At 45.9% G+C, this 27,491-nt stretch overlaps 3 protein-coding genes and 2 long non-coding RNA genes across 7 annotated transcripts in view; 3 read left to right on the forward strand and 2 right to left on the reverse strand.

Annotated features, from left to right (window-relative positions):
* The window catches only part of LOC139601889 (uncharacterized), a 9,542-nt gene extending 8,301 nt beyond the window's left edge, over positions 1-1,241 (forward strand). The window contains exon 4 of the long non-coding RNA XR_011683042.1: positions 41-1,241. This is a non-coding gene — a long non-coding RNA (uncharacterized lncRNA). The remainder of the gene's footprint in view (positions 1-40) is intronic.
* Positions 1-2,540, reverse strand: part of COIL (coilin) — a 5,828-nt gene extending 3,288 nt beyond the window's left edge. The window contains exons 1-2 of the mRNA XM_071451255.1: positions 2,259-2,540; positions 101-1,271 (exon numbers count right to left, since the gene is read on the reverse strand). Coding sequence (XP_071307356.1) covers positions 101-1,271; positions 2,259-2,512 — 1,425 coding nt within the window. The 5' untranslated portion in view covers positions 2,513-2,540. The remainder of the gene's footprint in view (positions 1-100; positions 1,272-2,258) is intronic.
* On the forward strand, positions 2,511-12,803 carry SCPEP1 (serine carboxypeptidase 1). Its single transcript, XM_071451257.1, has 13 exons — positions 2,511-2,664; positions 3,593-3,738; positions 4,585-4,674; positions 5,370-5,525; positions 5,987-6,061; positions 6,265-6,337; positions 7,260-7,297; positions 7,501-7,629; positions 9,065-9,149; positions 9,916-10,029; positions 10,656-10,793; positions 12,098-12,261; positions 12,373-12,803. Exons 1-13 carry the CDS (start codon positions 2,511-2,513, stop codon positions 12,436-12,438), a joined length of 1,428 nt encoding a protein of 475 aa, XP_071307358.1. The 3' UTR covers positions 12,439-12,803.
* An 892-nt stretch (positions 12,804-13,695) lies between these two features.
* On the reverse strand, positions 13,696-22,760 carry LOC139601891 (uncharacterized). The gene is made up of 3 exons (XR_011683043.1): positions 22,629-22,760; positions 21,247-21,502; positions 13,696-18,641 (listed from the first exon to the last, which is right to left on the reverse strand). It is a non-coding gene; the product is annotated as an uncharacterized lncRNA (long non-coding RNA).
* Positions 22,691-27,491, forward strand: part of RAB11FIP4 (RAB11 family interacting protein 4) — a 121,234-nt gene continuing 116,433 nt past the window's right edge. For all 3 annotated transcript variants that reach the window (XM_071451248.1, XM_071451249.1, XM_071451250.1), the window contains exon 1: positions 22,691-22,834. In XM_071451248.1, coding sequence (XP_071307349.1) covers positions 22,691-22,834 — 144 coding nt within the window. The remainder of the gene's footprint in view (positions 22,835-27,491) is intronic.

Genomic DNA, 27,491 nt, shown 5'->3' on the forward strand with positions numbered 1-27,491 from the left:
TAATCTATTTCTGCTATTATGAATTACTCTCATCCTGTAGGTTCTTTGTACAGTTCAAGCTGCCAAAGAAAGGTGACCTCTGCCTGTGTCAGCCACTCACCTGGACAAGGACAGAAGTGTTTGTCGCAGCTTCATTTAACTGCCTCTGTTTCTGGCCTTCACTGCTGTAGTTATAGAAGAAGCCAGGGTTTGCTCCTCTCCCATGGCCCCTCATCATCCCACGAAACCCACGGCCCCTAGGGCCTCTCCAGAAGTTATCCTCTCCTGTTCCACGCCCCCTTCCACGGCTCGGGCTGGCAAAGGATCCTTGGACACTGGCTGGCAACTGTCTAGTGCAGTTCCTTACTATGGAATTACCCAGTCCAGCACCTGCTGCAGATTTTTTAATGACCAGTGTTTCTGAATCTGAACTATCAGAGTCTGAAGAGGAGCTCTGTGCTTTGGGAGCCTTGGTGCTGGCTTTTACAGCCACCACGTGGTTTGGCACTGATTTTTCCTTTGCAGCGCTGTCTTGTGCTGGTGTCACCTTCTCATCGTCTGTACTCGAGTCAGAATCTGAACTAGAAGACAGGGATTTTTTAGCATTTTTACTAATTGCAGTCTTAGTCTTTTCAGTGTTAGACTTAACAGTCACTTTATCAGTTTTCACATCAGATTCTGAAGCAGCTTGGGATTTGTCTTTGGGAAGTGTCACCACTACAGGTTTATGGGAAGATTTATTTTCCTTCACATTTAATTCACTGCTGTCACTGTCAGACGATGTGCTGGAGGAATCTGAAGTTCCCACCCTCTTTTTCCTGGACTGTGTTGTGATCTTTTTGGTGCTATTTTTACCAGAATTTAGAGAAAAGCTCTCATTTGCCCCTTCTAAAGCCATCTTTGCTGCAGCAACCTTTGTCTGCTTTTCATCCTTCTTTTTTGTTGCCAACTGCTTCTCCCTCTCTGTTTTTTTCATCTTTTTAGAATGGGAAGTAGAGCTCTCTTCCTTACCTTCTGCGAGTTTATTTCTTCCCCTAACTTCTTCCTTTCTTTTTCTTTTCGTATACCTTTTCTGAGAGTCCCAAGTATCTACAGAGGTCTCTTCCCTACAGGAGGAATACTCAAGGTTATGCTTCTCCTTTTTCTTTTTCCTTTTATGCTTGCCTTCATTCCTAGACAATTCTTCCTCATCCTCCTTGTGTCTGTGCCTTTTTTTGTCTTCTTTTGTTGTGTAAATAAAGCCATCATCTATCTCTTCATAATCATCTGCAACTATCTCTTCCAATTTTACTCTGTTAAAAAAACAAACAAACAAAAACAACCGTTCAGCAGAATGAGCACTTTCCCCCACATGTGAGCAGCTTAGGCAAGTTCCCCTAGTGTGAAGATGCTCCAGCTCTTCCCTGGACAGTCCATAACCTTCCCCTGCTCTCCTTCCATCTTCGGGAACATTTCCAATGGCTTGGCTCCCTCCATCCTTTTGGACATGCTGGGGTGTCTCAGGTGCTGGCACTCAGTGCCTGTGGGCGCCCGGCTCCTGCTCCACTGCCCAGGAAGGAACGGCTCAGACCCCAGGGAAGCCCCATCCCCATCCCACCAAAACCACGTGGAGATTCACAGAATCCCAGGACTGGTCAGGAAGGGACCACAGTGGGGTCATCTGGTCCCACCTCGCTGCCTAAGCAGGGTCATCCCAGAGCACAGGGCACAGGGTTGTGTCCACTGGAACACTGGAATATCCCCAGTGAGGGAAACTCCACATGCTCTCTGTCCCAGCGTGCGGGCCCTGCACCTCATGGTCAGGTGGACTTTCCTGGGCATCAGTTCCTGCCCGCTGCCTTTTGTCCCACGGCTCGGCACCACCGGGCAGAACCTGGTCCCGCCTTGGCACCGCCTTTAGCTACTGATGGACACTGATGGTGTGCGTGTGACTGACCCCCGAGCCCGCTGTCCCGGTCCTGCTGTCCTGATCCCGGTCCGGATCCCGCTGTCCCTATACCGCTCCCACTGTCCCTATCCTGGTCCCTGTCCCGGTCCCGCTGTCCCTATAACGGTCCCACTGTCCCTATCCTGGTCTCGGTCCGGATCCCGCTGTCCCGATCCCCATCCCGCCGTCCCAGTCCTGGTCCCGCTGTCCCGGTCCCACTGTCCCCGTCCCGCTGTCCCGGTCCCACTGTCCCCATCCCGCTGTTCCGGTTCCCATCCCGCTGTCCCGCTGTCCCCATCCCGCTGTCCCGGTTCCCATCCCGCTGTCCCCATCCCGCTGTCCCGGTCCGTACCGCAGCGAGTCGTTGTCCCGCACAAGGCGCGCGCTCTCGGCGGGCGGCAGCAGCGCCCCCTCGAGGAAGAGGCTGAGGCGGGCACGGCGGCTGAAGCCGAAGCGATGGCGGATGAGGCTGAGCAGGTCGGTGACGAGCCGCGCCTGGCCCGGCTCCAGCAGCAGCCAGCACAGCGCGCAGCCCGGGCTGGCCGGCGGAGGGTGGTCGAACACCAGCCGCAGCCGCACCGGGCCGCCGCCGCCGGCCGCCATCATGGAGGAGGAGGAGGAAGGGGCGGAGGAGGCGGGCGCGGGGGGCGGCGCCTCAGGGCGGGCCGGGTCGGCCGGTCCCGTGACCGCGGGAGCTGAGGGAGCGATGGGGCTGCTCCGGGCCGTGACCGCGCTCTCCGTGCTGCTGCTGGCGGCAGGTACGGGCCGGGCTGGGCGGGACGGAAGCGGGGCCGGGGCCTCCGGGCAAAGCGCTCCTGTGTCCCGCTGCCGTGCAGGGCAGGGCCCGGGCTGAGCCGCGCGAAATTCCGCTTGCTGGGGTGGCGGTCGGGAGGGACGGAGAGGGTAGCGGCAGTCCCGGGGGAGCAGCGAAGCCTGGCCACCGTGGCTTGGAAAAGCCTTATTGCTCCCGCTCCAGTGCGCTGCTGCCTTCTGCCCTGATCCCTGAAATTAGCGGATGGAGTGTCAAAGGTCGGTTCCGTGTCCGAGATTGACAGTAGACTAACTGCGTTAGGTGACCGGACTTTACTGACTTAAATTATATTTTGGAGTCCTTTAGAAGTGACCCTCTATGTGTCTGCATCTGCTCTCTCTGGGGACTGAAGCGGAGCGGTCCCCGCAACCCCCGGCTCACAGTGCTGGGATGAGTTGGGTGCTCGGGTCATGGCGCCAATAACTCAAAGGCTGCGGGTTCGATCCCCGCCCGGGCCGTTCACTAAACGGTTGGATCGGTCTTTTTAGGTCCATTCCAGCTCAATATTCTGTGATCTTTGTCGACATTGCAGCTGGTTATGGGAGTTATTTCACTGGGGCTGTGCTTTCAGCCCAGGCCTTGAAAACACTTCAAGAACAAATTATTCCAGCGATGGGGCTGTTATTCCGGCGGCAGCTCTAACGCCAGGCTCTGATAAGGCAGCACTTAATTACACACTTCATTCATTGACAATAACTCACCTGTGGGTGGGGGTGTAGGTATAGGCAGGTTCCTTATAGTAATTTCTTTTCATAGTAGTAGCACTTCTAATTATCACACCCAAGATTGAAATGTAATGTTTTGGAGCAATTCTGGTGGAAAGTCCAAAGCTGAGCCTTGTTACCTAGCTGATTGTTATTGTTATTCCCCTCAAGGTGTAGTTCTGAGGCAGCCCCAGGAGTCCAAAGAGGTGTGGGGATATGTGGAGGTTCGGAGCAAGGCCCACATGTTCTGGTGGCTCTACTATGCAGACAACCCAACCAAAGACTTCACAGAGTTGCCTCTTGTCTTGTGGCTTCAGGTAAGGTTTGGTGAGAGACAACTAAGCAATAATTCTTTCCATCTCTGCCTGGTTCAGTCTGATATCTGATATTGTGCAGTTCTAAAGAAACAGAATTCAAAACTGCCTGGTTCTAAATGCCTCGCCTTGTGAATGAGGAGTTGGGGTTGGGAAAAAATAAGGGTGATTTCATTCTGCAGTTGTGGGGTGTCCTCAAGTGCCTGCCTTCCATCAAGTTTGATTGCAATAACAGAGGTTGTTCTTATCTCTTATGCAACAGTAGTGATTTTTGTGCATTGTAATTTCACAGCTCCTTTCCTGGAGAGTCTGACGTCTAGACAATGTTCAGGGAGAGAGAGTAAATAAAATAATCAGAGATTGAGGATGAAACAATCCGAGTTTGATAAAAGTGGTGGCGTGTTGTCCACAGTACATTTCAGAAGTTAATGCTGAATAGAATCACTTGAGGAGTTGTTCTAATTCTTTCTGGGTTATTAATCAGTGTGAAATCCACAAGCTGTATACATGCTGATTAAGCTAATGACTTGCAAAGCTCCAGTTAGCAGATAGTTGACTTTTGCACTCCATATTTGGGGAATAAGGTTTTCAAACTGTGCTCACATAGCTCACCAGAAGCTCTCACAAGTGGGTGACTGCTTCTCTGTTGAATTCTTGCTTTCAGAGATGGTGTTTGTGTGCATAGCCCAAGACCATGAGGAACAGAGCCTGCTCTGCAAATTAACTTGTAGTGAAAAAGCCATTTCTAAAAATTTACAATCTGTCTGGCTGGCTTGTATTTTTCTTCCATCTGTCATATCTATGCCATGCTGTCTTTTAACATCTGTGTCATTTGATATTTCCCTGCAGGGAGGTCCAGGATCTTCAGGCTGTGGGTATGGGAACTTTGAAGAGATTGGTCCATTAGACAAAGAAATGAAACCAAGAAATACAACCTGGGTACAGTAGAGTTCAGCTTCTAACTACTAATTACAAATGTTTGTTTGCTTATATAAGCAGATGATCACTACACAAAAAACCACAGAACAATTTTTCATTTAAAGTTCAGTAGAACTATAATATTTCAAGTTAAAATATTGTGGTTATTAAATTAGCTCAGAGGAATAGCCTTGTTTAGAACTGAGGGGTAGACATTAATTTAATTTAATGAAGTATTCCATGGAACTGTGAAATGCAGATGTCTGGGAAGCAGAGAGGAGGGAAATTGTAGAAAGTGTTCTTTCAGATCACAGCTTCATTGTGTGCAGTCACAGAGCTTTTTCTGGGTGGCTGGCAGTGTAAAACCTATGGCTTATAATTACAGGTCCAGTATGTCCTTCAAGAGAAAACAAATTACAGCTGCCTGTGAAGGTGGAAGTTTAATTAGAGCAATATATTTGTGCTTGAGTTACTAATAGTCTGAAGTACTCTGGAGTTCCCCTAGGTGACCTGCCTCTGGATCACTGGGAGTTTTTGGGTGTATTTCTCATTACAAATTGGGCAAATTGAAGGACTTTATGTTGCACCTAATTTTTCTGCAAGTATTTTCAGGTCCAGGGATTTGCTGGCTCAGTTAATCATTTGTGCCATCAAAACGAAGTTTTTTTGCTGGTGCTGAACTGAGGTTTATACAAACCTTCTTTCTGCTTCTACAGTTGCAGGCAGCCAGTGTCTTGTTTGTGGATAATCCTGTGGGCACTGGATTCAGTTATGTGGATGATTGTAGCTTGTTTGCCCAAAACCTTACCACAGTAGTTTCTGATATGATGGTTTTTCTTGGAGAATTCTTCAAGTGTAGAACAGAATTCCAGGTAAGTTAATTGAATTCTTGTTTATTGTTGTGTTTTTCTCTGCTTTTCAATATAATGCAAAAAGAATTAGGGAACAGACTTCCACATAAGCAGTGTTTTGCTGCTAGGTAGTGTGTGGTGCAGGTAAAACTGCTGTCTCTTATTTTCCACATTTCAGAGTTGGATCTTGATTTTGGGGTTAGTTAAATAAGCATTGGGGTGGATCATTGTCTGTTGAGTGATCTGAGCAGCATGTATAGGATCACAGCTACTTACAGTTCCAAAATGCTTCAGAACCAACCCCAGCAAACCACCAGGATGTTATGGAAACCTAATGTACAGCTTAAAATAAGAAAAACATTAAATGTTTGATGATGAGAGGTGAACAGCCAGTGCCTGGGTCCTGTGGGATGTGGGAGATGGTTGGAGACATCTTCTGCCCTCCACGCAATGAGTTTCTTGTGTGGTTTTTCTCTCCCCAGACCATCCCATTCTACATATTTTCTGAATCTTATGGAGGTAAAATGGCTGCTGGGGTTGCTTTAGAGCTGCACAAGGTAAGTACTTAGAGGATACAGTTCACTTTTCACTTCAAAATGGGGGTTCTACAAGTACTTTTATTTTCTGGAATACACTGTCCCTATTGCCTAATTCACAGAGCTACTTACTTTTTTCACTTAATGAAAACTAATTCTAGAGTCATGAATAGCTAAAATTTAATTCTTGGTGTTTTGTTTTGTTTTTCCTCTTATTCATGAAGGCTGTTCAGAAAGGGACCATAAAGTGCAATTTTATGGGAACTGCTCTTGGAGACTCATGGATTTCTCCTTTGGGTATGTTTAAATTCCTCAAACTGTGGATGATTTGTTGTTGTTTTGTTTTTGTTGGGTGTTGGAATCATTGCATGAGTGCCTGAAGTCAAAAAGGCCATCCCTGCCTTAAGTGAATTAACTCTCCAGTGAGTCTGGTAAATCAAAAATAAATACTGCAGCCTTGCAAGTCTTCTTGTGACTGAAGAATCTCTCTTTAGAATGTATCTAGATTAGGAAAAGTCAGAGAGCAAGATCAGCGAGGAGCACACTTGCGTCTGAAGTGGAGGGATGGTAAAATGTCCCTACACATCTCCATGGCCTCTGAGGTGCTTTGTAAGAGTCCTGTGCTGAAATGTGACCACCAAGTGATTCACAAGGCTGCAAGTGAGATTTGTGTCTGGTGGAGGATAAAAAGCAAATTAAAGGGCTCTTGCTTGGTCCTTCAGTGCTATAGGCAGGGGCAGGCTTCACAGATTCTCTGCAGCACAGAACAGCACCAAGCAAACTCTTATCTGTCTGCCATCAGCTGATCCTTCAGAATTTACAAACAAAGTTGTTATGAAACAGATTTGGTTTATAACTCAGTTTTTCCCTTGTGACTTTTCAAACAGATCAGTTTAGATAATTCCCATCCCTTGTTAGACCTCTGGCAATGTGCTGCAGTGCTGGGGGGGGGGAACATTTTGGTAGAAACATGTTGGTTGCTTTAAATAAATTTCACTGGTTAACTCATAGGGGGTTAATAATGTTGCAGGATTTTAAAGAACCTGCTCTGTGATACATAACCTTAGGGTTAAACAGAGCTTACTGATTCATTTTTACTGATTAATTAATCTCCATTTATTTTTCTCATAAATATTGTTGCCCCAGTGAAGGAGAAGTTAAATCTTACATCAACGATTGATTGTCAGTTTGATGTTTGAAATCTGTTCTGTTTGTTTAGACTCTGTGCTGTCCTGGGGGCCCTACCTTTACAGCACTGTAAGTACCTTCTTAAACTCTTGGTCCTCACCTGATCCCTTGTGCTGCCATACAGTACAAATGGATGTTGAATTTTAAGATTGGATGTTGAATTTTAAGATTACCTCTTGGCCTGAATAAAACCTCGAAAGCATGGAGGCTGTTAGCAATAAGTGGATGTGGGGTTGTAATTGAAGCTCTCCTTCTTTGTGTTTGTCTTCCAGTCTCTCCTTGATGATAATGGTCTAGCAGAGGTGACTGCTGTTGCCAAAGAAATAATGGATGCAATAAATAAAAATCAATATGGGCTGGCTACTGAGCTCTGGGGCAAGGCTGAAGGTGTCATTGAAGAGGTGAGATCTTTGACTAACATTAAGAACTAACTGCTGCCTGGGGAGGCACACGATTTCCAGTTATCCTTTCTATGAGTGCTGAGCTGGCATGAATTCTTCAACCCTCTGCCCAGTCATTTTTGCCAGGATTTGTTGTATCACAGTGCTGATATAAAGGAGTGTTTGCTATGACCTGCTTGGAGAGTGACAGAGAAAGTGGGCAGGACAGCCCTTGTGGTCTTCCAGAATTGCACTGAGGTTTCAGCATACAACTAGTCTTCCTGATTCCACAGTTTCCATTTAAATAAACTATATCTCCTGGAAAGCTTTGAATATTGAAACCTGCATCCACCAAGACACAAACTTGAAGTTAAGCACACATCTCTATTTGAAGAACTACAATAGGTGGACAGGATGGAAAGGAATCTCGAGTTATGGTCTGTTACTGTTGGTCACTGCATCTTGTTACTTAGAAAGTTCCCGCATAAAAGACTGGTAAAGTTTTGCTTTGGTTTCGCCTTAAAAGGTTGCTCCAAAATCTCATTCTATGTTACATGTACTAAAGAATGAGATGTAAGGCTCTGGCTTCCTTGGACAGAAAGGCTAATCTGGAGCCACTTTTTGGTCTTTTGGTTTGTTTTTTTCTTTTCTGTGATTCATAACTGACAGTGCCTTGCATATAGTTGGTTTCACTTCTTGCTGTTCAGAATGAACTTTTGGTTCCTGTTTTACTTTTCAAATCTACTTGGCTTCCCCTCTCAGTTGTGATGGTGCTGGCAGGTGAAGGCACTGCAGTTTTTGTGCAGTTGTTGTGAACTGATTTCTGACCTAAGCATCGGAACTTTAAAAACTTAAAAATCAAGTGAAGCAGGTCTTCAAGAATCTGGAGTAACTTCTCTAATGGCAACAGTGCTCACGTTTGTCCTTGGGTGCAGGCAGCCTCTGTCAGCTGCATCAGAGCTGCCAGTCTGCAGTGCCTGGGCACATCCAGCTGTCAGCAGCTCCAGGACAGGGGTGGCTCATACCCAGCACCACATGTTCGAGGAAGCTTTTAGATTTTGGAGGACTGTAGGTTGGAAGGATGTTGAGCAAGAGCAGCACCACACCAGACCTGGCAGAAGGGACTGTCTAAAAGCATCATCTGGCATTGCAGCTCTGTGCCATGAGTAATGCAGGGTAAGACTTCCTGTAGCTTCACATCTGCTTCAGAGGGCAAATAGCATCTCTGGCACAACCCATGTGTGAACAACACAGGCTTGAGGAATCTCTTTCCCATTTCTCAAAGCAAATGTAGAACTGAAGTTTTTCCACAAGTATCTTCCTGGTGTGCAGGTAAAGTGACAGGTCACAGGGTCCTTTATTTAGGATTTACTTTTTTTTTTCTTTTCAGGAAAGGCTGTTCTATGTCTCTGAGAAATGTTTTTATTAGGTTACTGAAATTATCTTGTGTTTTCAGAACACAGACAATGTGAACTTTTATAACATCTTGACTAAGGAGGTTCCAGAAGTGAAATCAGATGAACAACAAAATCTCCATCTCAGTAAGTTGTATTTAAATACTTGAACTTCTGAGGCCCTGTGTTTCCATTCTCATACTTTCAGCTCTGACAGTGGAAGGAGTCTCAGTGTAGCACATCCTTAAAATGGATGTTGATATTCTCTCGAGCAGAACTTGTTTGCTGTTGCATAAGTAGGGACAGATAGGAATGTGGAACAACCCTATAGATGACACCTCCACCTATACATCCTGCACAAATTACAGCAAGGAAGCAGTCAGTATAATTGCAACATTGTTTCATGACCTTTTAAGTTACTTCCTCTTACTGTCTTTCATTTCTGTCTTTAAGACAGGACACCAAAGTGTCTCATCAGTAGAAACAGTCAGATTAAATTCTTGCTCTGTGATTTTTGTGCATCAATGTGAAAAACACACGTGTAGAACTTCTTTCAAACTTTTTTTCTGTTGGCTTCATAAGGGAAGGTGAAATAAACTCCTGAAAGTAAAACATTGCAGCTCAAAAATAATTGGTCTGTTGAGAAGAGCCAAGTGGTTAAAGCAGAAGCTGATGCCCAGAAAAAGTGCAGTCTTAGCTAAAAGTAGGAATGGATGGGTTCTTCCTGTATCATCCTGTCCTAAATAAGGCTTGACTTCAGTGGTTTCTAGTAAAAGTAAGCAAATCTCTCTCTGTGGTGCTGCAATTTCATTAGAAAAGGGTTTGTTGGCCATGATTGACACTGAAGATTGTTATCTGTGCAGGATGGTGTGTTCAGTGTGCCACTGATCAAAGCCTGTTCGCCTTTTTTCAGTGCGGCTTTACCAGCGCCATGTCAGAAAAATGCATCAGAGCAGCCTCGATGAGCTGATGAATGGGCCCATCAGAAAGAAGCTGATGATCATTCCTGACTGTGTGAAGTGGGGAGGTACTTTCCTGTCTGCTCACCTGATGAGTTCATTACCACTGTTTTACAGTATTGCATCCTGTAGGAGAATACTCTGTCAGCTGGTCACATTCAGTTGTCGTTGTCCATGGGGCTAAGGAGGGGGTTTGTTCTCAGAAATGAAGATGTTGTGGGGCAGGCCTATGGGAGCAGATGTGGTTCCGATTCTGCTGCTTGTATCTATCCTTAGCCAAGTAACTAAAAATACAGGGGGAGGGAGGAAGATCCTCTGTATTTCAGGAACTGGTTTCTGTCTCTCATGCAGTCTTGCTGAAACTCCTGTCAGTTTTTCTGTGCCAGAAGTCTGGTATCATATAATGATGCATCTTATGGAGGAGGGGGTGTAAAACAGGCTTAAAAGGCTGATGTCAGCACTCTGTGTGTGTAAATAGGAGCCAGAAATTACAGCACTGTCTGTGAGCTCCAGTGGGAGCACAGCTGCTGTCTGCTCCTCCTGCTCCTCAGACTGATAAATCACTGCCACTTTTGGCTAGGATTGTTTTTTGTGCAGCTGTGAACTCCATTTTAAAGCCTTTAACCCCTGCTTCTGTCCCAGCTTGGGGATACATCCTTCATCACTTAAAATTTGTCTTTCTGGTTCCAACCAGGTCAGTCCAAACAGGTCTTTGAGAACATGGCTGAGGACTTCATGAAACCTGTCATCGATATTGTTGATCAGCTTTTGGCAGCCAATATCAGTGTTACAGTCTATAATGGGCAGCTGGACCTCATTGTTGACACCATGGGTGAGGAACCTTTTCACTGGGGCTGGAAGTAGAACATGTGATGAGTAGAATGTAGAGCTGTCAGTATATTGGTACCCAGATTTCTCCAATCTCCTGTGCAAATCTCTTATCTAACTAGCAGTGTTTAAATACTACAGTCATAAATGAGCAGCACTTAGGATATTTTGCTTATATCCCTCTGAGAGAGGCAAATCCTTTACCTCCATTATACTGTTGAGAAATGGATCTGCCGCATCAGTAATTGTTTGTTTCAGTGAAGCTAATAATTCACTTAATCCTCCTGGATAAGCACGTAGATGTGTATGTGTGTATGCTCATTCAGAGGCAAAGAATGCTGGTAATTAATGAGGGAGGGTGCAGTGGAAGGGTGATCACACCTGCTCTCAGTGTAGGCTCCTGCACACCTTGGGCTTTGTTTGCTGCTTGCAAGATGCTGCTTTGGTCCAGGGGCAGTTTGGGAGCCAGGCCAAGTGCTGCTGAAATGCCTCCCAAGGCTGCTGTGCTCCCTTCTGCTGGTCTCTTCTCACTGAGTTAAAGAATCTGCAGTCACAGACTCCACAAACACCCTCCTATGCTGTGAAAGGCTTTACTCCTTGTATGTCCCTGTCCACTTAGATATTCAGATGGCCTTCATGAACAGCACAGCAATCAATAAATCCAGGAAGCATGGTATTTAGGCTGTCAAAACAGATTAGCAGTTAGTGATGCTCCAGTTTATCACATTTTCATCTAAAATTGAGCTGTAGTTAACATGTAAATTCTTCCAGTAGTTCACAGGTAGGCTAAAGCTTTGAACCCCTTGGAGTCCTAGAATTGATCTTGTTGCTGTCTTGACCTCCACCTTCTCTAGCAGCACCTGAAACAGAAAGCCTTTTCAGTCTCCTCTCAATGTGTCCAACAAACAGAGAAACAATGCCCCTTCTGATTTCCAGAAGGGGGACTTGGTATGGCTGATCCCTCTCCATGGCAGGACATTCAAGGTGTTTGAGGTGCAAAGTGAAATATGTTGGAATTTCTAGGGCTGCAGAGCCTCCAAGAAGCACATGTTCAACTTGTGCAATCCTAAATCCATTTCATACACACCTTCACTGTTTACTTATTCCCTTCTCCTCTCCATTGGTTTGTTTCAATTTGTCCTGAATTTTCCTAGGCATAAGAAAATTTGTGTTAGGATCTGAACACACAGACTCTGTGCTAACTCTGCTGTACTGGTATCCAGTTCAGGGGGTGTCCAGCTGAACTGGACTCCCAAGCTGCTGTGGAACCAAGTATTGGTAATCAATGCTGTCTCTTATTTCCAACAGGCCAGGAGGCATGGATCCGGAAGCTGAAGTGGCCTGATTTGGAGCAGTTCAGCCAGAAAAGGTGGAAGGCACTCTATGTGTCTCCAGAATCCACTGAGACTGCTGCTTTCCACAAGGCCTATAAGAACTTTGCTTTCTTCTGGATTCTCAAGGCTGGGCACATGGTAAATAATAAAGTCCTTGGGGTGGAATCAGCAAGAAGGCTGAAGATATGTGTGTAGCTGCTGTTTCCTTCCTCATAGCAGCTGCTTATCCTGTGCTTTTCTCTGTGCTAGGTACCAGCTGACCAAGGAGAGATGGCTCTCAAAATGCTCAGGATGGTGACTCAGCAGCAGCACTAGGGAGGGGAGGTCATCTGGTCTGGCTTCCTGTCCAGCAGCAAGGCTCTGCAGGAGTGTCAATCTGGATCCTAAGCCAAAGGAGGCGCAGTGGCTGTTTGGGCACACAGCCTCCCCCATCTTGCTGATACTGTGCACAAGTGCTTGTGGAAAGATTTTTTTTTTTTTCTTGAATGAGTTATTGCTTTTGAATTTTTAAGCTGTGATTTGCTGCCTTAACATTGTTCATAAATGACTCTTCCAGAGGAAGTTCCCTGTCATAAAGAACAAGCCCTGAACCTTTGCCTTGGAAGGATTTTGTGCTCTTGCCCTTCCCTGAATGCTCCCTTGTCTGTTTGCACACCAAGAGTAAAACTGATTTGACTTGATTTGCTTTGTGTTCCTCTGGGAGAGCTGACCTGCTTCATGAGGCTGTGGAATGTTCCTTCCTTTGTCCCCAGGCTTGAGTCACCTGGCTGGATTCAAGATGAAGCCATGGAAATGCCAGGACAGAGGACCTGCCCTAGAGGAATCAGTCCATCTCATCTTGCTGAGGTGCCTGAATTAGGATCCAGGATTCTTCAGACTTCCTGTGCTATGGAGAGAGAAAAACATCCCACAGAGGAGGATTTGTCCCTTTTCATCTGACCATTGGTTTCTTGTTTCCATTCTTCTTTATGCCTACTGCTTAAACTTTGCCTTTATCCTCAACACCTGAAGCACATCCAGCAGGAATTCCTGCTTTTCTGTATCCTGAAGCAGAAGGCCTTTTAATACCCTCTTGTACCAAAGAGTCCCGACAGACAGAAGCTTCTTAAAACCTTCTGGGTTTAGCCAGAAGGAAAGGAGCATTATTTGAGCAATAACAGCATAGTTCTGAAATATTATAGGAGTGTTTGAAAGAAGGATATACAAAATTTTGATCCATGTCTTTTGGAGATTTTTTAAGTCTTGCAGAGACCTATTATTTTGAAACATTTTTTTTTTTTAATACATAGTCAAGAAGAGACTGGTCAGACATTTGACTTTTGCTATGGAACATGAAGTAGTTGTTTTTTATTGGTGTCTGATAGGAGGCACAACAGCTCCTTCCAGCTGTCAGAAACTCACTCCAGCCACTGAAACTGTCATGAAATACCTGATAGCATTGTCTTAGCAAGAACTGAGGCACTGTCCTGGTTTAGGGCAAATTTGTGAGGAAACTCCAACAGGGGTCCCTCTAGAAAGCAGATTCAAGCCCTTCCCTCTGCTGGTTTGGGAAAAGATTTCCTTGGAGAAGAGTGGGGGAAAAACTGTTTATTTAACAAGCAAAGTATTCACAAGCATAAAAAATGAGTAATATTAAACAATAAAACCTCTCTCTGTTCTGAAGAGATGGCAAATTCAGGAAGTCCTTGTCGTGGGGTGTGGCTTGGCTTGCTCAGTCTCTTACAGGTCCCTCTGGTGCTGGAAAAGGCTGTGACCCAGGCCCAGGTGGGCCACAGGTGTGAGCTCCCAGGGTTGCCTGGGTTTTCAGTCCAGAGCAGGTTTGAACAGTTCCAAGAAAAAAAAAATAACACACGGTCCAGGGAACTTCACTGCCTCAGCTAGCTAAAAAAATAAAAGTAACTAAAAAGCAAAGGAGAGCTCCCTCCTGCTGTCCGTGCTGCAGACAACACAGTTCAGCAGAAAAAAATGCTGAAGCTCTCTGTGTTTTGAAAACAACCACCTCAGACATTTCACTGCTTCTCCTTCTCCCCCCACTTCACTCTCAGATCTAGTTTTAAAGGTGCAAAAGTTTTCTGGGCTGAATAGACAAATGGGGATGCAATTCAGCATCATAAAGTAACCCTAGGGCAGGCCCAGGGCTGTGTGAGCACACGTGCAGTCACCCAGCAACTGCACTATTGGAACCTAATAATTGCTTTCCTTTTTCATGTTCCCTTCTTGTATTCTTGAGACCTTCAGCAATGCAGATCCAGATTTGTTTTTTGAAATACTTTTTTCAATAAGTAGGTCTAATTCATCTCTCTTCAGCATCACATTGATTTCACTGCTTGAAAAGGACATTATTTTCTGCTTTGGGTTTTAGGTGAGCAAGAGGAGGTTGCTACCAGTGTGTAAATTTGCATATCTGCATTCTTTGTATATTTTAAAATAATTTTCCTAGCAAATCAGTATGTTTTTGCCTGAGTAATGTGCTGGTTTGGACTGGGATAGAGTTAATTTTCTTCCTAGTAGGTAGTATAGGCTATGTTTTGGATTTGTGCTGGAGGTTGTTGATAACACAACTGTGTTCTAGTTGTGGCTGAGCAGTTCTGACAAGGCCTTTTCTGCCCTCACCAGACCCCACCAGTGAGAGGCCTTTTGGGAGCACAAGGAGGTGGAGGGGACACAGCCAGGACAGCTGACCCAAGGGGTGTCCCAGGCCAGGGGTGTCGTGCTCAGCTGGGGGAGAAGGAGGAAGGGGGGACACTGGGGGTGATGCTGTTTGTCTTCCCAAGTGACTGCATGTGCTGGAGCCCTGCTTCCTTGGAGACAGCTGCACACCTGCCTGCCCCTGGGAATGGGGAATGAACTCCTTTTGATTTCCTTGTTGCCTATCAAACTGTCCTTATTTCAACACATGAGTTTTCTCACTTTTACCCTTCAGTCTCTTCCCCCATCTGTCTCAGGGGGAAAGTGTGCAGCTCTGTGGTGTTTGTTTGCTGCTTGGAGTTAGACCATGACAGCAGTTTGATTGGTCCTCAGTCCTGGTATATACAACATTCTGCATTAATCCTAAATACTGTAGGGCCTGAGAGAGGAAAGTAACTGAGAAGGTGATCTCTTCAGAAAGCAGCATTTAGTGCTGTTCTCACCTCTTGTTATCAAATGGAACATTGATTCATTTGCCATGGGCTGGTGCTCATTCACAGGCTCGAGGCATCTGTTCCTTTTCCTGCTTTGTTTTAGCTTCAGCAGGTTTTTCTGTTGGCAGAGACAGCTTGTGATGAAAAAAGATGGTGTCAAGAAGGCTGGTGGTAACGATTTGTTGGTTTTAGGGGCCATGCCAAATCTAAATGTGCTAGAATAAAAACACTTGCCTATGGAGACAAGGGTTCATTTAAATGCAAACAACAAAGCAGCAATCCATTAGCATCAAGGAAAATTTGTTTTACTCCAGTAAAGGCTTTGTCATGGGTATGTCACAGCTCTAGATCCTCACAAAGGTAGGTCACCTGCCCAGCAGATGCTGTAAAAAATCAGTTGCTTTGAAAGGAGTTCAGGTCCTGCTGTGTATCTGATTGGCAGTGACATCATTTGTCCACTTTGAATTCATGCACTGTGCCTTTCCAGATAAGAGCAGTCACTTGACAAATCCATTAGAATGATTCATTCTAAATATTAATAAGATATTTTACAGATGCTGGATCAGTCTGAAGAAAACAGCCCAGTGTTTGTATTTCATCCTCTGCAGCTGCAGGGTCTGATTGCATAGGTAGCCTGACAGCCACTGACTTATTTTGCTCACCATCAGTTTAAGTTAATTTTCACAGAAAGAGATCTCTGTTAAAAATCAGTAATTCAGCATGCTGCTTCAGCATGAACAGGTGTGGCTTTCTGTAACAATCTACCTTCTCCAAGTCAGAGAAAGAAACTTAAGAGTTTCTTTCAAAGCCACAACAAAAGAAGAATGTCTGTGTACTGAAGCAAGATGGAAATCTTGGTGCACTTCTTCGTTGTCATGTTGTGTCTGTTATCCTGTAAATATTCCTATGTATGGCAGCACAATTTTTATGTGTCACTTCTGAACTCTGAGACATATTCATGATTTTCCAGAAGGGATTCAAGAATGGAGTAGCAATTTATCTGGCCCACAAACGGATGCAGAAACAGTAAGAACTTCAATAGAGCAGAGTTCACCTTCACAAAGTTTCTCTGAACCTGGTTTTAGCATTTGCTGTATGATAGATTTGATAGTTAAGGAGTAGTTACAGGTCCTGTGGAGGAACAAATGAACCATTTGGTCATTGCTTGGAGAGGATTTCTTTCCTTTGTGGTGGGTGATTGAGGGAACGAACCATGTTGAAGGAGAAGGGGTGTGTTAGCATGAACAGCCTAATGCAGCAGTTTTCAACCAGTCACCTAAAACATTGCCAAGGAAAGCAAAGCATCCTTACATATTTTATGTATTGGCCATTACTCTTCACTGTGTTTAAGTTATTCAGTGGCAAGCATTAGCAGAATTGATTAGTGAAATAACTATAGCAATGGTCTAAACCAGCTGGGAACACTGCTAAGCCATGTCCCACCCATAGGGGACTTCAGAACTTCCAGCATTGTCTGAAATGCTCCTAAATTGTAATCTTCAGGACATGCCTTTTTTTATTCACTCCTCCTAACCTACTTGAGGCTGGAAAATAAGGCACTATAAGGGCACAGCACTGTGTCTCAGAAGACCAAAAACATACAGATTCCAGCTAATGTGTCAGGCTCTGCTGTTCAGTATTTCCATCTCATTATTGCACAATTCTGGATGCAATGTACACTTGTGGTAAGGCAAGCTTTAGGATGTAGGACTTGTCCAAATTTCACTTGGATGTCACATTGGCAAACACAAGGACAGATTCACAGGGGACTTGAAAAAAACAAGGCCAGAGTGACTGTACAGCAGAGGCAAACATCACACTTCTACTGAAGCTGGTTCAAATCCAAGAACTCATTCCTCTTCTCCCCTAGTTTTTATCCTCCAGTTTCAACACTAACAATTATAGGCAGATTCTGTTCTGAGTAGGGCTGTATCAGTTTTTAAATGCTGTGAATCCTCTAAGAGACAGCTGGAATCATTCCATCTGCAAGCTGTAGTGCCTAGACTTGACAATGCCTACCAGTCATTTCTGAAGGCAGCTATAAAGGTATAAAGTTCATCTATAAAGGTATAAAGGTGCTAGAACCAGCCTGGTTAAGCTGCTTTTCTATTGCTTCTCTGGTCCTGAAGTGTCCCTTTTAGGGCTGTTTCTCTACAAGCTGTTTGCAGAGTGTCTTTGAACCAGACTCAGCCCCACTTGGCCTGTGGATGGTCACAGCAATAAAGATTCTGCACCTACATTCTCCTGAATAAATTTGTTCTGTCCTTTATCTTCCATGATCAGCCAGCTTGGACTCATCTCCCTCCATCTGTTTGGAGACAACACAAGTGATGACTGACATTAGTATCAGTATGGTATACCATGTTCTAATTTTATTATTCTCTCCCATTTCTCCTTGCTGAATACAGCAATATCTGGGAATAAAATTCCTGTAGTCAGCTCTACTAAAACTGCAGATGGGATGTATGCATTCAGATGTGTATAGTCCATCTTGGATAGGACAAAATAAACAAAGTTGTAGAAACTTAATTTGAAGCACTAAAAGATGACTTTCAAGTTTATATATGTTGTGTTATGGGTGAGTTAGGCTGAAAAAATACATTGGCTGGTGCATCCTCTGTTACAGCTGCTAGATTATTTTCTAGATTATTCTCTTTTTTTAGAATTATTTTTTGATTTTTTTTTAACTAGAGGGAAGGAAAAGAGTAAAAAAAAGTCTTTGGGAATCTGGGGCTTGGGTCTATTAATGTGATTTCCTTGTTAGAGCCAGAGAGGAATGTCTGTGTGTCACCTAACAGCCCAATTTGGGGTAGAAGTTGAAAGGAGCATGACTGCTGCTACTACACTGGGTCTGCTTTTCACAGAGTTTTCCTGGAGCTTTAAACATTTTCTTGCTTTCAAGAGGTTGCCAGATGCAATTGTATGTTATAATCGGAGGGAAATGTAAGCTTGCCCAATTACTTGGAGCTGGTCAGAGACAAGTGGGCAGGTGCTGTCCTTTTCCTGAGGCAGCAGGCAGGTTTCTGGAACGTACCAAGAGAGGCTTGGCCCCAGGGCACCTGGAGGACTGTGGGATGTGGAGGAAGGAGAAATCTTGTCCATTCACCTCGGCTTTATGTATGATTCTTCTTGCCAGCCTCGGCAGGTTGGGGTGGTGACAGACGTGCAGTGGAGTGGCCGGCCACCCGGTGGAGTCAGGAGACCTCGGAATGCCAGGGGGACACGCTGGCCTTGGCATCTGCAGCCCTGCTGCTGTCCCTGGGAACACCGGGGAATATTCCTTTGATCCTGTGAATTCCCAGTGGAATCGGCTTTATGGGAACCTCGACATGGGACTGTTGATTTTAGCTGTAACTTCGGGAGAACAGGTAGTTTGGTCTTTGTGCGGTATGTGTGCTGTAAGAAGAAACAAGTAAGGCATTAATGGGTTTGCATTTAGTGCAGTTACTCTCTAGCTGGGCTCCTCTGACAGAGTTTTGCTCATGCCTAATTCATAATCTGGTAAGAATGCTGTTGAAATCACGCAAGAGCATTCATATTGTGTAAAATTAAACCAGTAAAACTTTTACAAGGTGAGGTCCTATAGCATCAAGAAAATTTCAAAGGAAGATCCTTGTTTATACAAACTTTTCTCCAAAATTTTTAAGTTTCATTCTTGCTGCTTAACTTTTTATAATAAAAAAAATTAGATTTGAGGAAAGGCAGTAAAAAAAATCAAGTATCTTGCTTCTGTTCCAAACTTAATTAAGCTAGTCTGAGAAAACTCCATTACCTCTTAAGTATTTTTAAGTTCTCAGGGGCAAGAGTATTAATAAGCTGATTATTTCTGCCTGTTACCTGTTGTTTGTGACATTTAAAGAGAATGTCCAATTGATAAAGTACATATATTATCTGCGGTTAACCAGAGCAGTTAATGGGAAACAGTAAGACTATGAGAAGCCAAATATTCAAGGAGGGATATATTGTGTGTACTATAAAGAGAAATTGTACTATGAAGCTGTTGTTAGGGGCTGGTCTCTGGATGTGGCTGGAACACAACCAGAATTGTAGATAGGGCCATCAGCCCTGGGGAGTGCCCTCCTTAGACAGTGTTTCTGACACCAGATTACAATTTGCTATGTGAGTGGAACTGACATTGATGGAAAAGCAACTGATTGTAAAGAAATCCTGCAAATGACAGCCATGGCCTGTGGTATGCAATGAAATATTTCCTCTTGAGCTATTTGTTCTTAGCATGCAAATATGGTAGCACCACCACTAGTCATATTTCAAGTTCTAGAAGGAAACTAGAGTGGCAGTATGTAAAATATTTATTTCACATAGTTCATGAGTCAAATGGAGAAGTTGCCAATTATCTCTGATTAAACAGGTAGTTAGATATACCAATAGGGAAAATAGCCCACTGGTGCACGTCCTACCTAGAAATGGAGAAGCAGGGATGAGCAAGGAGCAATGCCAGCTCCACCACTGGAAATAAAAAACAACCTCCTGGATTCAGCCCTAAAAACTCCACCTTGGCAGAGCAAGCGGGTGGCAAGTGTTTGGTTCACTGTCCTGATTTCAGTCCCCATGGGACACCCCCAGTTTTAAGATCACAGACCCTTACTGACAGCATCTCTCATCCCAATTCTCCCGTGTTCAGTGCTATCAAATCATCTCCCAGCTGTCAGATATTTGCTCCACATATTCAGCTGTCTGCAATGACAGCTTCTACAACCTTTCCAGCTCTCTTATCAGCTTCATTCCAGTGTTTGCTGTCACTCAGGCTGTCTGTGGCAGTCCCTGGACTTCAGCACTAATTCCCCAAACCACAGTGTCTAAACCCAAATCTTTGTCCCCTGAATCCACCCATTCCAAGTTAGTGCAAGATTGACCCAGATTTTAATGATGACAGTTTTGACTGTTGCCCCTTACTTGGGTATCTAGACCAAGTTCCTTCATCTTCCAGCAGAAGGTAAAGGAGAGTCAGTGGAAATTATCTGGATTACATGAAATTGAGCACAACCCCTCTGAGGCGTGGGAACTCTTCCTCTGGTCACGACAGACAGGAATATTCCTTTTTTAAAATGTTTTCCTACCACAATATCTATTGTGACTCCACTTCCCAGTCTGGGCACAGCTGCCCACCTGCACACAGGGAGGGGAGTCAGAGCAAGGAGTCACTGAGACAATCAGCAAATGAGGTGGGACAGTGACACTGATGTGCTCTGAGCCTTTGAAGGGGTTGAACTGACTTCAGAGCAGTTAGACTAACAGGAGCTGATTCCTGGTGTCTTCCCACAACTCCAAGGGCTACCAGCTCACAGATTTTTGAATAGGTGTCCCCAAGGTGTGCTGAGCTCAATCCCCATAAAACCTGAAGGGTTCAAGGGTCTCAAGATAAAAGCTAAACATCCCACATCTCAAGAATCCTGCACTAACTAGACAGCTTCAGAGAAGATTGCTGATCAAATATTCTGCTTCCCTTTTTCCTTTCACATCTCCTCATACCTCTTCAGAAATTCTTTGCTTCCCAAGGTTCATATCTGATCTCTGCACTTTGATTTTTTTCCCCCCAGACTGAAAAGACCATTTAGTACATCAGTGAGGGAAAGGAGAACTCTTCTGTGATTTTTTTTTTTTTTTTTTTTTTTTTTTTTTTTAAATAAAGGAAGATCAAAGTGGCAGAGGCTCTGGAACCAGCTGCTTATCTCTCTGAGGGTGGATATGTGGGGAATTGTATTGCTGTCACTGTGTTGTTGATTGACAACTGATTTGCAGGCTACAGGGCTGCCAAGCCAGCTTCTTTCCAAACCTTGAATTTGCACATAAAAGTGATGAGAGACTCATGCTCAAAGAAATAAAACTTCCTGAGAACACACTGGTTTCTACAAAAGAGATAAATTTGAGCAGATTGCTCTAATCATGGAATTTTCAGGGTTGTTAAGGGCCATATGGACCTCTCCTACTGCAAGAAGCAAATGAATGGATACTGTCTCACTTCAAAACCTGCTGCACTTACATGGTCATTTTAGTTGGACAGCTTTATCAATCACCAACAGGACGTCACTCAGTGATTGATGGTCACCTGCACTCAGCATCTACAGCAGGAAAGGAGTGCTGGCAGAGGCACTGAGTACCTGAGCCTGATCTCCTGAGCTCCTTCCTCCCCAGGAGCTGGACTCATCATGCCTGGTCTGAGTGCAGAAACCAGAACCATCCCAATCTCCCCTCTGGCAGCTCACAGCTGTGGGCTTCAAACGCAGCCCAAAACACTCCTGAGAGAAAGAAAAGAGGCAGAGCAGAGAGGTCAAATTAAAACCCAGCCATGGAGCACAGCAGTTGCAGGCGGCTTTAATGAGGAATCCTGCAAAGACAGGGACCTCCTTTCGTTCCCGCTCTGTCTGATTAGAGCGGGGGTGGGCAGTGGCAGTGCCCAGCCAAGCGGGGATCCCTCCCCGGCTCTGCCTGCTCGCTTGAGCGCAGCGGAACGCGGGGAGCGCCGCTTGTCCTGCCTTGCCTTAATTGCCCCTTAACTCTCTACACTCGGCTTTCCCCCTCTACCCTGGAACTATTCAGACCAGGCTTTTTCTAAGTAAATAAATATTGCAGTGTGACTGGTGTTTTATTTGGGGTGTCGGACTGAGGTATGGAGCAGTGAAGGGGCTGCAAACGGGTCCGTGCGCTGCCGCAGAGCCCGGGGGATGCCAGGCCGGCTGCGTCCCGGGCTGCTGCTGTCCTGTGCACCCTGCCTCGCTCGCTGCCCGTTCCCCGCAGCTTCCCTGCCATCGCTGCTATTCCCGTCCCGCTGTCCCCCTGGTCCCGCTGTCCCCCTGGTCCCGCTGTCCCCCTGGTCCCGCTGTCCCCCCTTTCTCTGTCACCCCGGTCCCGCTGTCCCCAGTCTCCCTATCCACGGTCCCCTATCCCCGGTCCCGCTGTCCCCGGTCCCGCTGTCCCCCCTTTCTCTGTCCCCCGGTCCCGCTGTCCCCCCGCTCTCCGTGTCCCCGGTCTCGCTGTCCCCCCTTTCTCTGTCACCCCGGTCCCGCTGTCCCCCCGCTCTCCGTGTCCCCGGTCCCGCTGTCCCCCCGGTCCCGCTGTCCCCCCGCTCTCCGTGTCCCCGGTCCCCCTGTCCCCGGTCCCGCTGTTCCCCCGTCTCTGTGTCCCCGTCCCGCCTGGCCCTGCCAGGGCCTCCCTGCTGCCCGCGGCGCCCCCTGGCGGCGGCCGCGCCTCCCTCAGCGCCATCCTCCAGCTCTGCCCTATTGTTCTCCCGCCCGTCGCTCGCTCGCTCCCTCCCTCCGCCGGGGCTCGCGTCCTCCCTCCGCTCTCCTCCATCCCTCCCTCCATCCCTTCCTCCTCCTTCTCGCCGTCGCTCCCGCCCCGCTCCCCGGAGCTGATGTCACGCACCCGCTGAAGGCGCGGGCGATCATGGCTGCTGCGGCCGCGGCCGTGCCGCCGGCCTCCAGCTAATGCCCGCGATGGAGCCGGCCAGCCTGCTGCGGTTCCTGCGGAAGCTCAAGGAGGTTTTCGATGTGTGCGATGAGGATGCGGACGGGTTCATCCGAGTGGAGCACTTCGTGGCCCTGGGGCTGCAGTTCGGCCAGGGGGATGAGGTGAGTGCGGCGACTCCCGGCCCCCGCGCAACTTTCACCTGCTGTGTGTGGCCAGACCCCGCCCGGGCCGCCCGTCACCCGCCTGTCCTCACCGCGCTCCCCGTCCCTTCGGGAGCCCCAGGTTCGTGCCGCGGGGCAGCCCGGTCCCGCTCCTTTCGGGGTGGCTCGGGCTCCCTCTCCGTTTCTCGGGGGTGCCAGAGCCCTCTCCTTGGCGGCCTGGAGCCCCCCGCCCTCAGGGCCATCAGCCGCCTTCCCCCTTTCCCGTGGAGCCCTCCCCAAAACCAGCCCGGCTCCCTCTTTCCCCAGGAGCATCCCCCATCCCTCGGGGCAGCCTTAGACCCCTCGGGTACAGCGGCCGGTCGCGGCTCCTTTCGAGGGCTGTTTTTATTCCGGGTTTTGTCCGTCCTGGTTGAGCTGAGCTCGGTGGGGCACTGGGAGCGGAGCCGGTGCGGTGCCGGCAGTGTCTGGGTAGTCAGGGAAGCACCTGTGCAGGAACCGCAAGCCTCCCGGGCATGGGCTGGGAGCGAGGGCTCCGTTCATCCCTGCCTCCCCCAGCCCTTCGGTGACACTGCGTAAATCTGGAGTCGCGCCACCGGTCTCGGCAGAGCGTTGCGTCAGTGGGACCGGTGTAAATCGTGACATCAGTGGAGATGGGAGTGGGATTCGGGCCAGAGGCAGTGAGGGCAACGCCATGCGCTGGTTGGAGACAGTTCCCTTCAGTGATTCAATCAAGGGCTGCAGCTCCAGCGAAATGAACCAGCAAGAAACGCTTTCCTAGGAGAGCTCTTGGGATGTTACACTTTACTGTTCAATTCCATCCTCTTGGGATGTTACACTTTACTGCTCAATTCCATCCTCTTGGGATGTTACACTTTACTGCTCAATTCCATCCTCTTGGGATGTTACACTTTACTGTTCAATGCTTCGCGGTGCGCCCCAGCAACTTGGGGTGCCCGGGAGGAGGAGTGAAGTTGGGACTATGATGAGGTTCAGAAAACCAGTGTCAAACAACCTTTTAGAGTACAATAAAACAAATTAATGTGAGGAGCTAATAAAACAGCAATTTATAGAGGCATGCCAAAGAGGAAGCAAAGCCAGAGTAAATTCAAGTAATTGTTGGAGCAAATCTCTTATTTCTAGCTTGCCACTCATAATGAAACACAGCTTGTGAATTAAATCAGGAAATCAGGAGACAGAAGGCTTATTACTTACAGATAGTCACAGGTCTTAAACATTTTCTTAATGAGAAGCTGCAGTTTGTGGTTTTAACTAGCAAAATAAGGAGAAATGAGTAATTGTAACAAATTTTATTCATTTTGGATTTATGTGTCTCTTGTATAATTTTATATAAACTAATAGAAGTATTTTAAAATCCTTATTGCCAGATAAACTGCATCCAAATTGCTTTTTTGCACTGCTGTGTTTATTTGGAGGCAGATCAGGGGCTTTCTTGTGCAGCACTGAGGAAGGCTGACAAAATTCCACTGGCTGTTCTGCAGCAGGATGACACTGATGGTCATAAGAATTCTTTTTGGTTTTAGAAATCTTTCAGGTTGTGAGAGTGGAGTGGGTTCTGTAAGATGTGACAGGGGGTTCAGGTGATGATCTCATAAGCTCAGAGTGAATTGGAATATATTAGTAGAAAAATATTTAAATGGAGAGAAAGAGAAAACTGGAAATCCCAGTAAAGACAGGGCTAGGAAAGTACCAGTTGTCAGTGATAGTTTCAGGATGGGCTGCCTTGCTGGCCAGGCACAGGAGAGAGTGCCAGTGCTGAGAAATGCTTGCTTTGTATTTCTTTCAGTTGTAACTGGCAGTGTTTGATAAGATATTTGTAAAACTGGGACAGAAAAATCTTATCTACATATCATACTTCTTTATTTATCAGTGTTATATTATAACTTGTTCTGGTTTACATCCCCGTGCTGGGTGTAGTTGGTGTTGGAAGTCCCCTGACTTCAAAGGAGCAGCTGAGTAAATGGGATTTGTAAATCACCCAAAGAGGTTTGCTAGTGAAATACAGAATCAATTTTCCAAGTGCAGATTTACTCCAGAGCAACCAGTGGAGGTGAAGGACTGTAGTTTAAAGGCTTGTTGAAGGTGAACTTTTTGTGTGATGAATCACAGTTGATATTTGGAGATGGTGAGAATCCACTCTCCCAAGGAACACAGTGCTTTCTACCTTGCATCTGCAGGAACATCACATGTTCTGTGTGGAAATGCATCTCATTAAATTAAACTGAGGAGACTTAGGGAGCAGTTCTCTTTAACACATTAGAACATATTTACTGTCAATGTATTTTTGATTATGCTAAACTTCTTGGGCCTCATCCATCTGGGCTCCCTTTACATTCAAAAGAAATCTTTCCATGAGCATCAGTGAAAGATTGATTTGCCCTCATGTGCAATGAAATATAAACAGCATATTATTCTCTTTATAGAGTTCATCTGGCCACAAGAAGGGTCCTATTTTGTAGCACTGTGTACTGAGTAATTCTGATACTTACCAACAGTAGCCTGGGGTCATGTTTATGAAATGAGAGAGTATCTATGAAGGCCACACAGATATCCATCTCTTCTCTACCTCCTCAGAGCCACCATTATCCAAAGTTTGCAGTCTACAAATTCTTAATACTAACTTTAGTAGGGTTTGTTGGGCATTTAGCCTTTTGTGGTTTTTTTCGTCTTCTTTCTGTTTTCTTTTTCTTTCTTGTGTGTGGTGTGTAGTCAACATGCTGAATTTTATTATTCCTGAAAGATAACAACTCTCTGAAAACTGCCCCAAGGCAAAATCGTTGCAGCAAGGCAGCAGCTTTCCCTTCAAGCAAAGCACTCCTTACCTGCACAGTCAAAATAATAAACTGTACTGTTTCTGGTTAACTTTTTCTATTTTATTTTAATAGGCTTTTGAAATCTCTGCTTCTAATAGGTTCTAGCAAGTTTGCTTGCAAGCTTTTACTTTGCCCTGCAAAGCGTGTGGTTCAACTAGAGGAAAAAAGGATTTGGTTGCATTGATTTGGCAGAGCCAGGAACAGAACCAGGTGTCCAAATTCCTGAATTTACAGCAGACCTGACTGGCTGTCAAGCACTGCTTGCATATACACACAGTTGTGGAACTCGCACCTTTAGGCAGTTGAGCATTCTGGCCTCTGCTCATCCCATCTGACTGTGGGCATTTTCTTTAACTGAGTCTCCATCAATCTTTCTCGGTGGACACTGATGAGCAGTTGAACGCTCAGAGGCTGTAACAGGACCAAAGGATGAAATAAATCCCTCAGAGATGCTTCTTTGTCTCCAGGACAACAGAAATTCCTAGCTGAGACTTTTGGTTCTGTGCTTGGGTCTGACTTTCCTCGTGAATGGGGCGTTTGCCGTTTGTGTAGAAATCTGAAGAAAGGCACCAAGGGCTGTTTCCAAAGCTACTTGACTGGATGGCATGTGCTCACTAGCTAAAGAAACACTTCACATAACACTGAGAAATGCCAAGAGTCGCTCACCATCTGGTTCCCTTTCACTGGAAAAGAGTTGCAGTACAGCCAAGTGTCTGGGAGCATTGTGAGTGACACGTTCAGCAAGCCCCAGTTCTGGCAGAGGATTGTGTGAATGTGTATTTCAGGGTAGTGCCAGTTGATGTTTCATTATGCCAGATTCTCCTTAAACTCCACACTCAGTTTTCAGCAACAAGTGAAGTAAGCTGAGCGTGTTGACAACTTTTTTCTGAGGCAGGTAAACGCCTTTTGGAGGTGCAAACCATGCAGGTGCTCACACAGTCATCTTTGTCATGGTGAGATCTGCTCATCGACTTGAGCAGCGTCACAATTGAAAGGGAGCTTCAGCAGCTAATAAAATGTATAGGCCAATATCAATTACTCACATGAGTGGACAGTAACTCACTTAGACAATGGTTTACTAGTGGTGTAGAACAGAAATAGCTAAAAATGAGTTCACATATTTCTCATGAAGAGATGAAAATTTCTGGCCAAAAAAAACTGCTATAGGAAAATGTTTGTTGCTAATTTCAGTCATCAGCCCCAGTCAGGGCTGAAATTAAAGGCATCAACCTCAAGTGCTGCCCCAGCAGTGGATTGTGGCTGTGGCTGAGTTTAATGGCACTCCTGGATCTTCCTTTTGACTTGCTTTCAGATGTGTCCCAGGAGCTGAGGCTGTGGTACTCCAAACAGCCCTTCTGCTCTCACTCCAGAAGTAGCTTCTCCTGTAATTCAGGACTGTGATTTCACTGCCTGACAATCTAGAATCTTTCTGAGCAGTCTGGGTGAATTTCAGGCTCCTGGCTGTAGTGTCGCAGCTCAGAGTTGCACCCAGAAATTAAAGGAACCAAAATTCCTGTCAGTGTGCACCATGACAGAATAGCTCATATCTTCTTGGTAATATGAGTCTGCAGCCATGAGAAAAAGAGAAAAAAGAGACTTTGGCAGTGAAACATGGAAACAAAAGGGTGTTATCAAGGGATACTGCCATTCTTATAAGGGCATACTTTTTCTTTGCTTTTCCTGGAAATAATTATTGAAAGAAAAAATAAAATATTTGCCTAGACAGCATCAAGGATACAAAGAGCAGTCCCATGTGACAGTGTTTTCTAGGCAGCAGAAAGGCTGCTATGCATTCAGATTCCTTAAAACTATTTGCTAATGATCCA

This window comes from Agelaius tricolor, unplaced genomic scaffold (assembly GCF_023055355.1).
Source record: "Agelaius tricolor isolate 1412-34295 unplaced genomic scaffold, bAgeTri1.0.p SCAF_32, whole genome shotgun sequence".
Lineage (NCBI taxonomy): Eukaryota > Metazoa > Chordata > Aves > Passeriformes > Icteridae > Agelaius > Agelaius tricolor.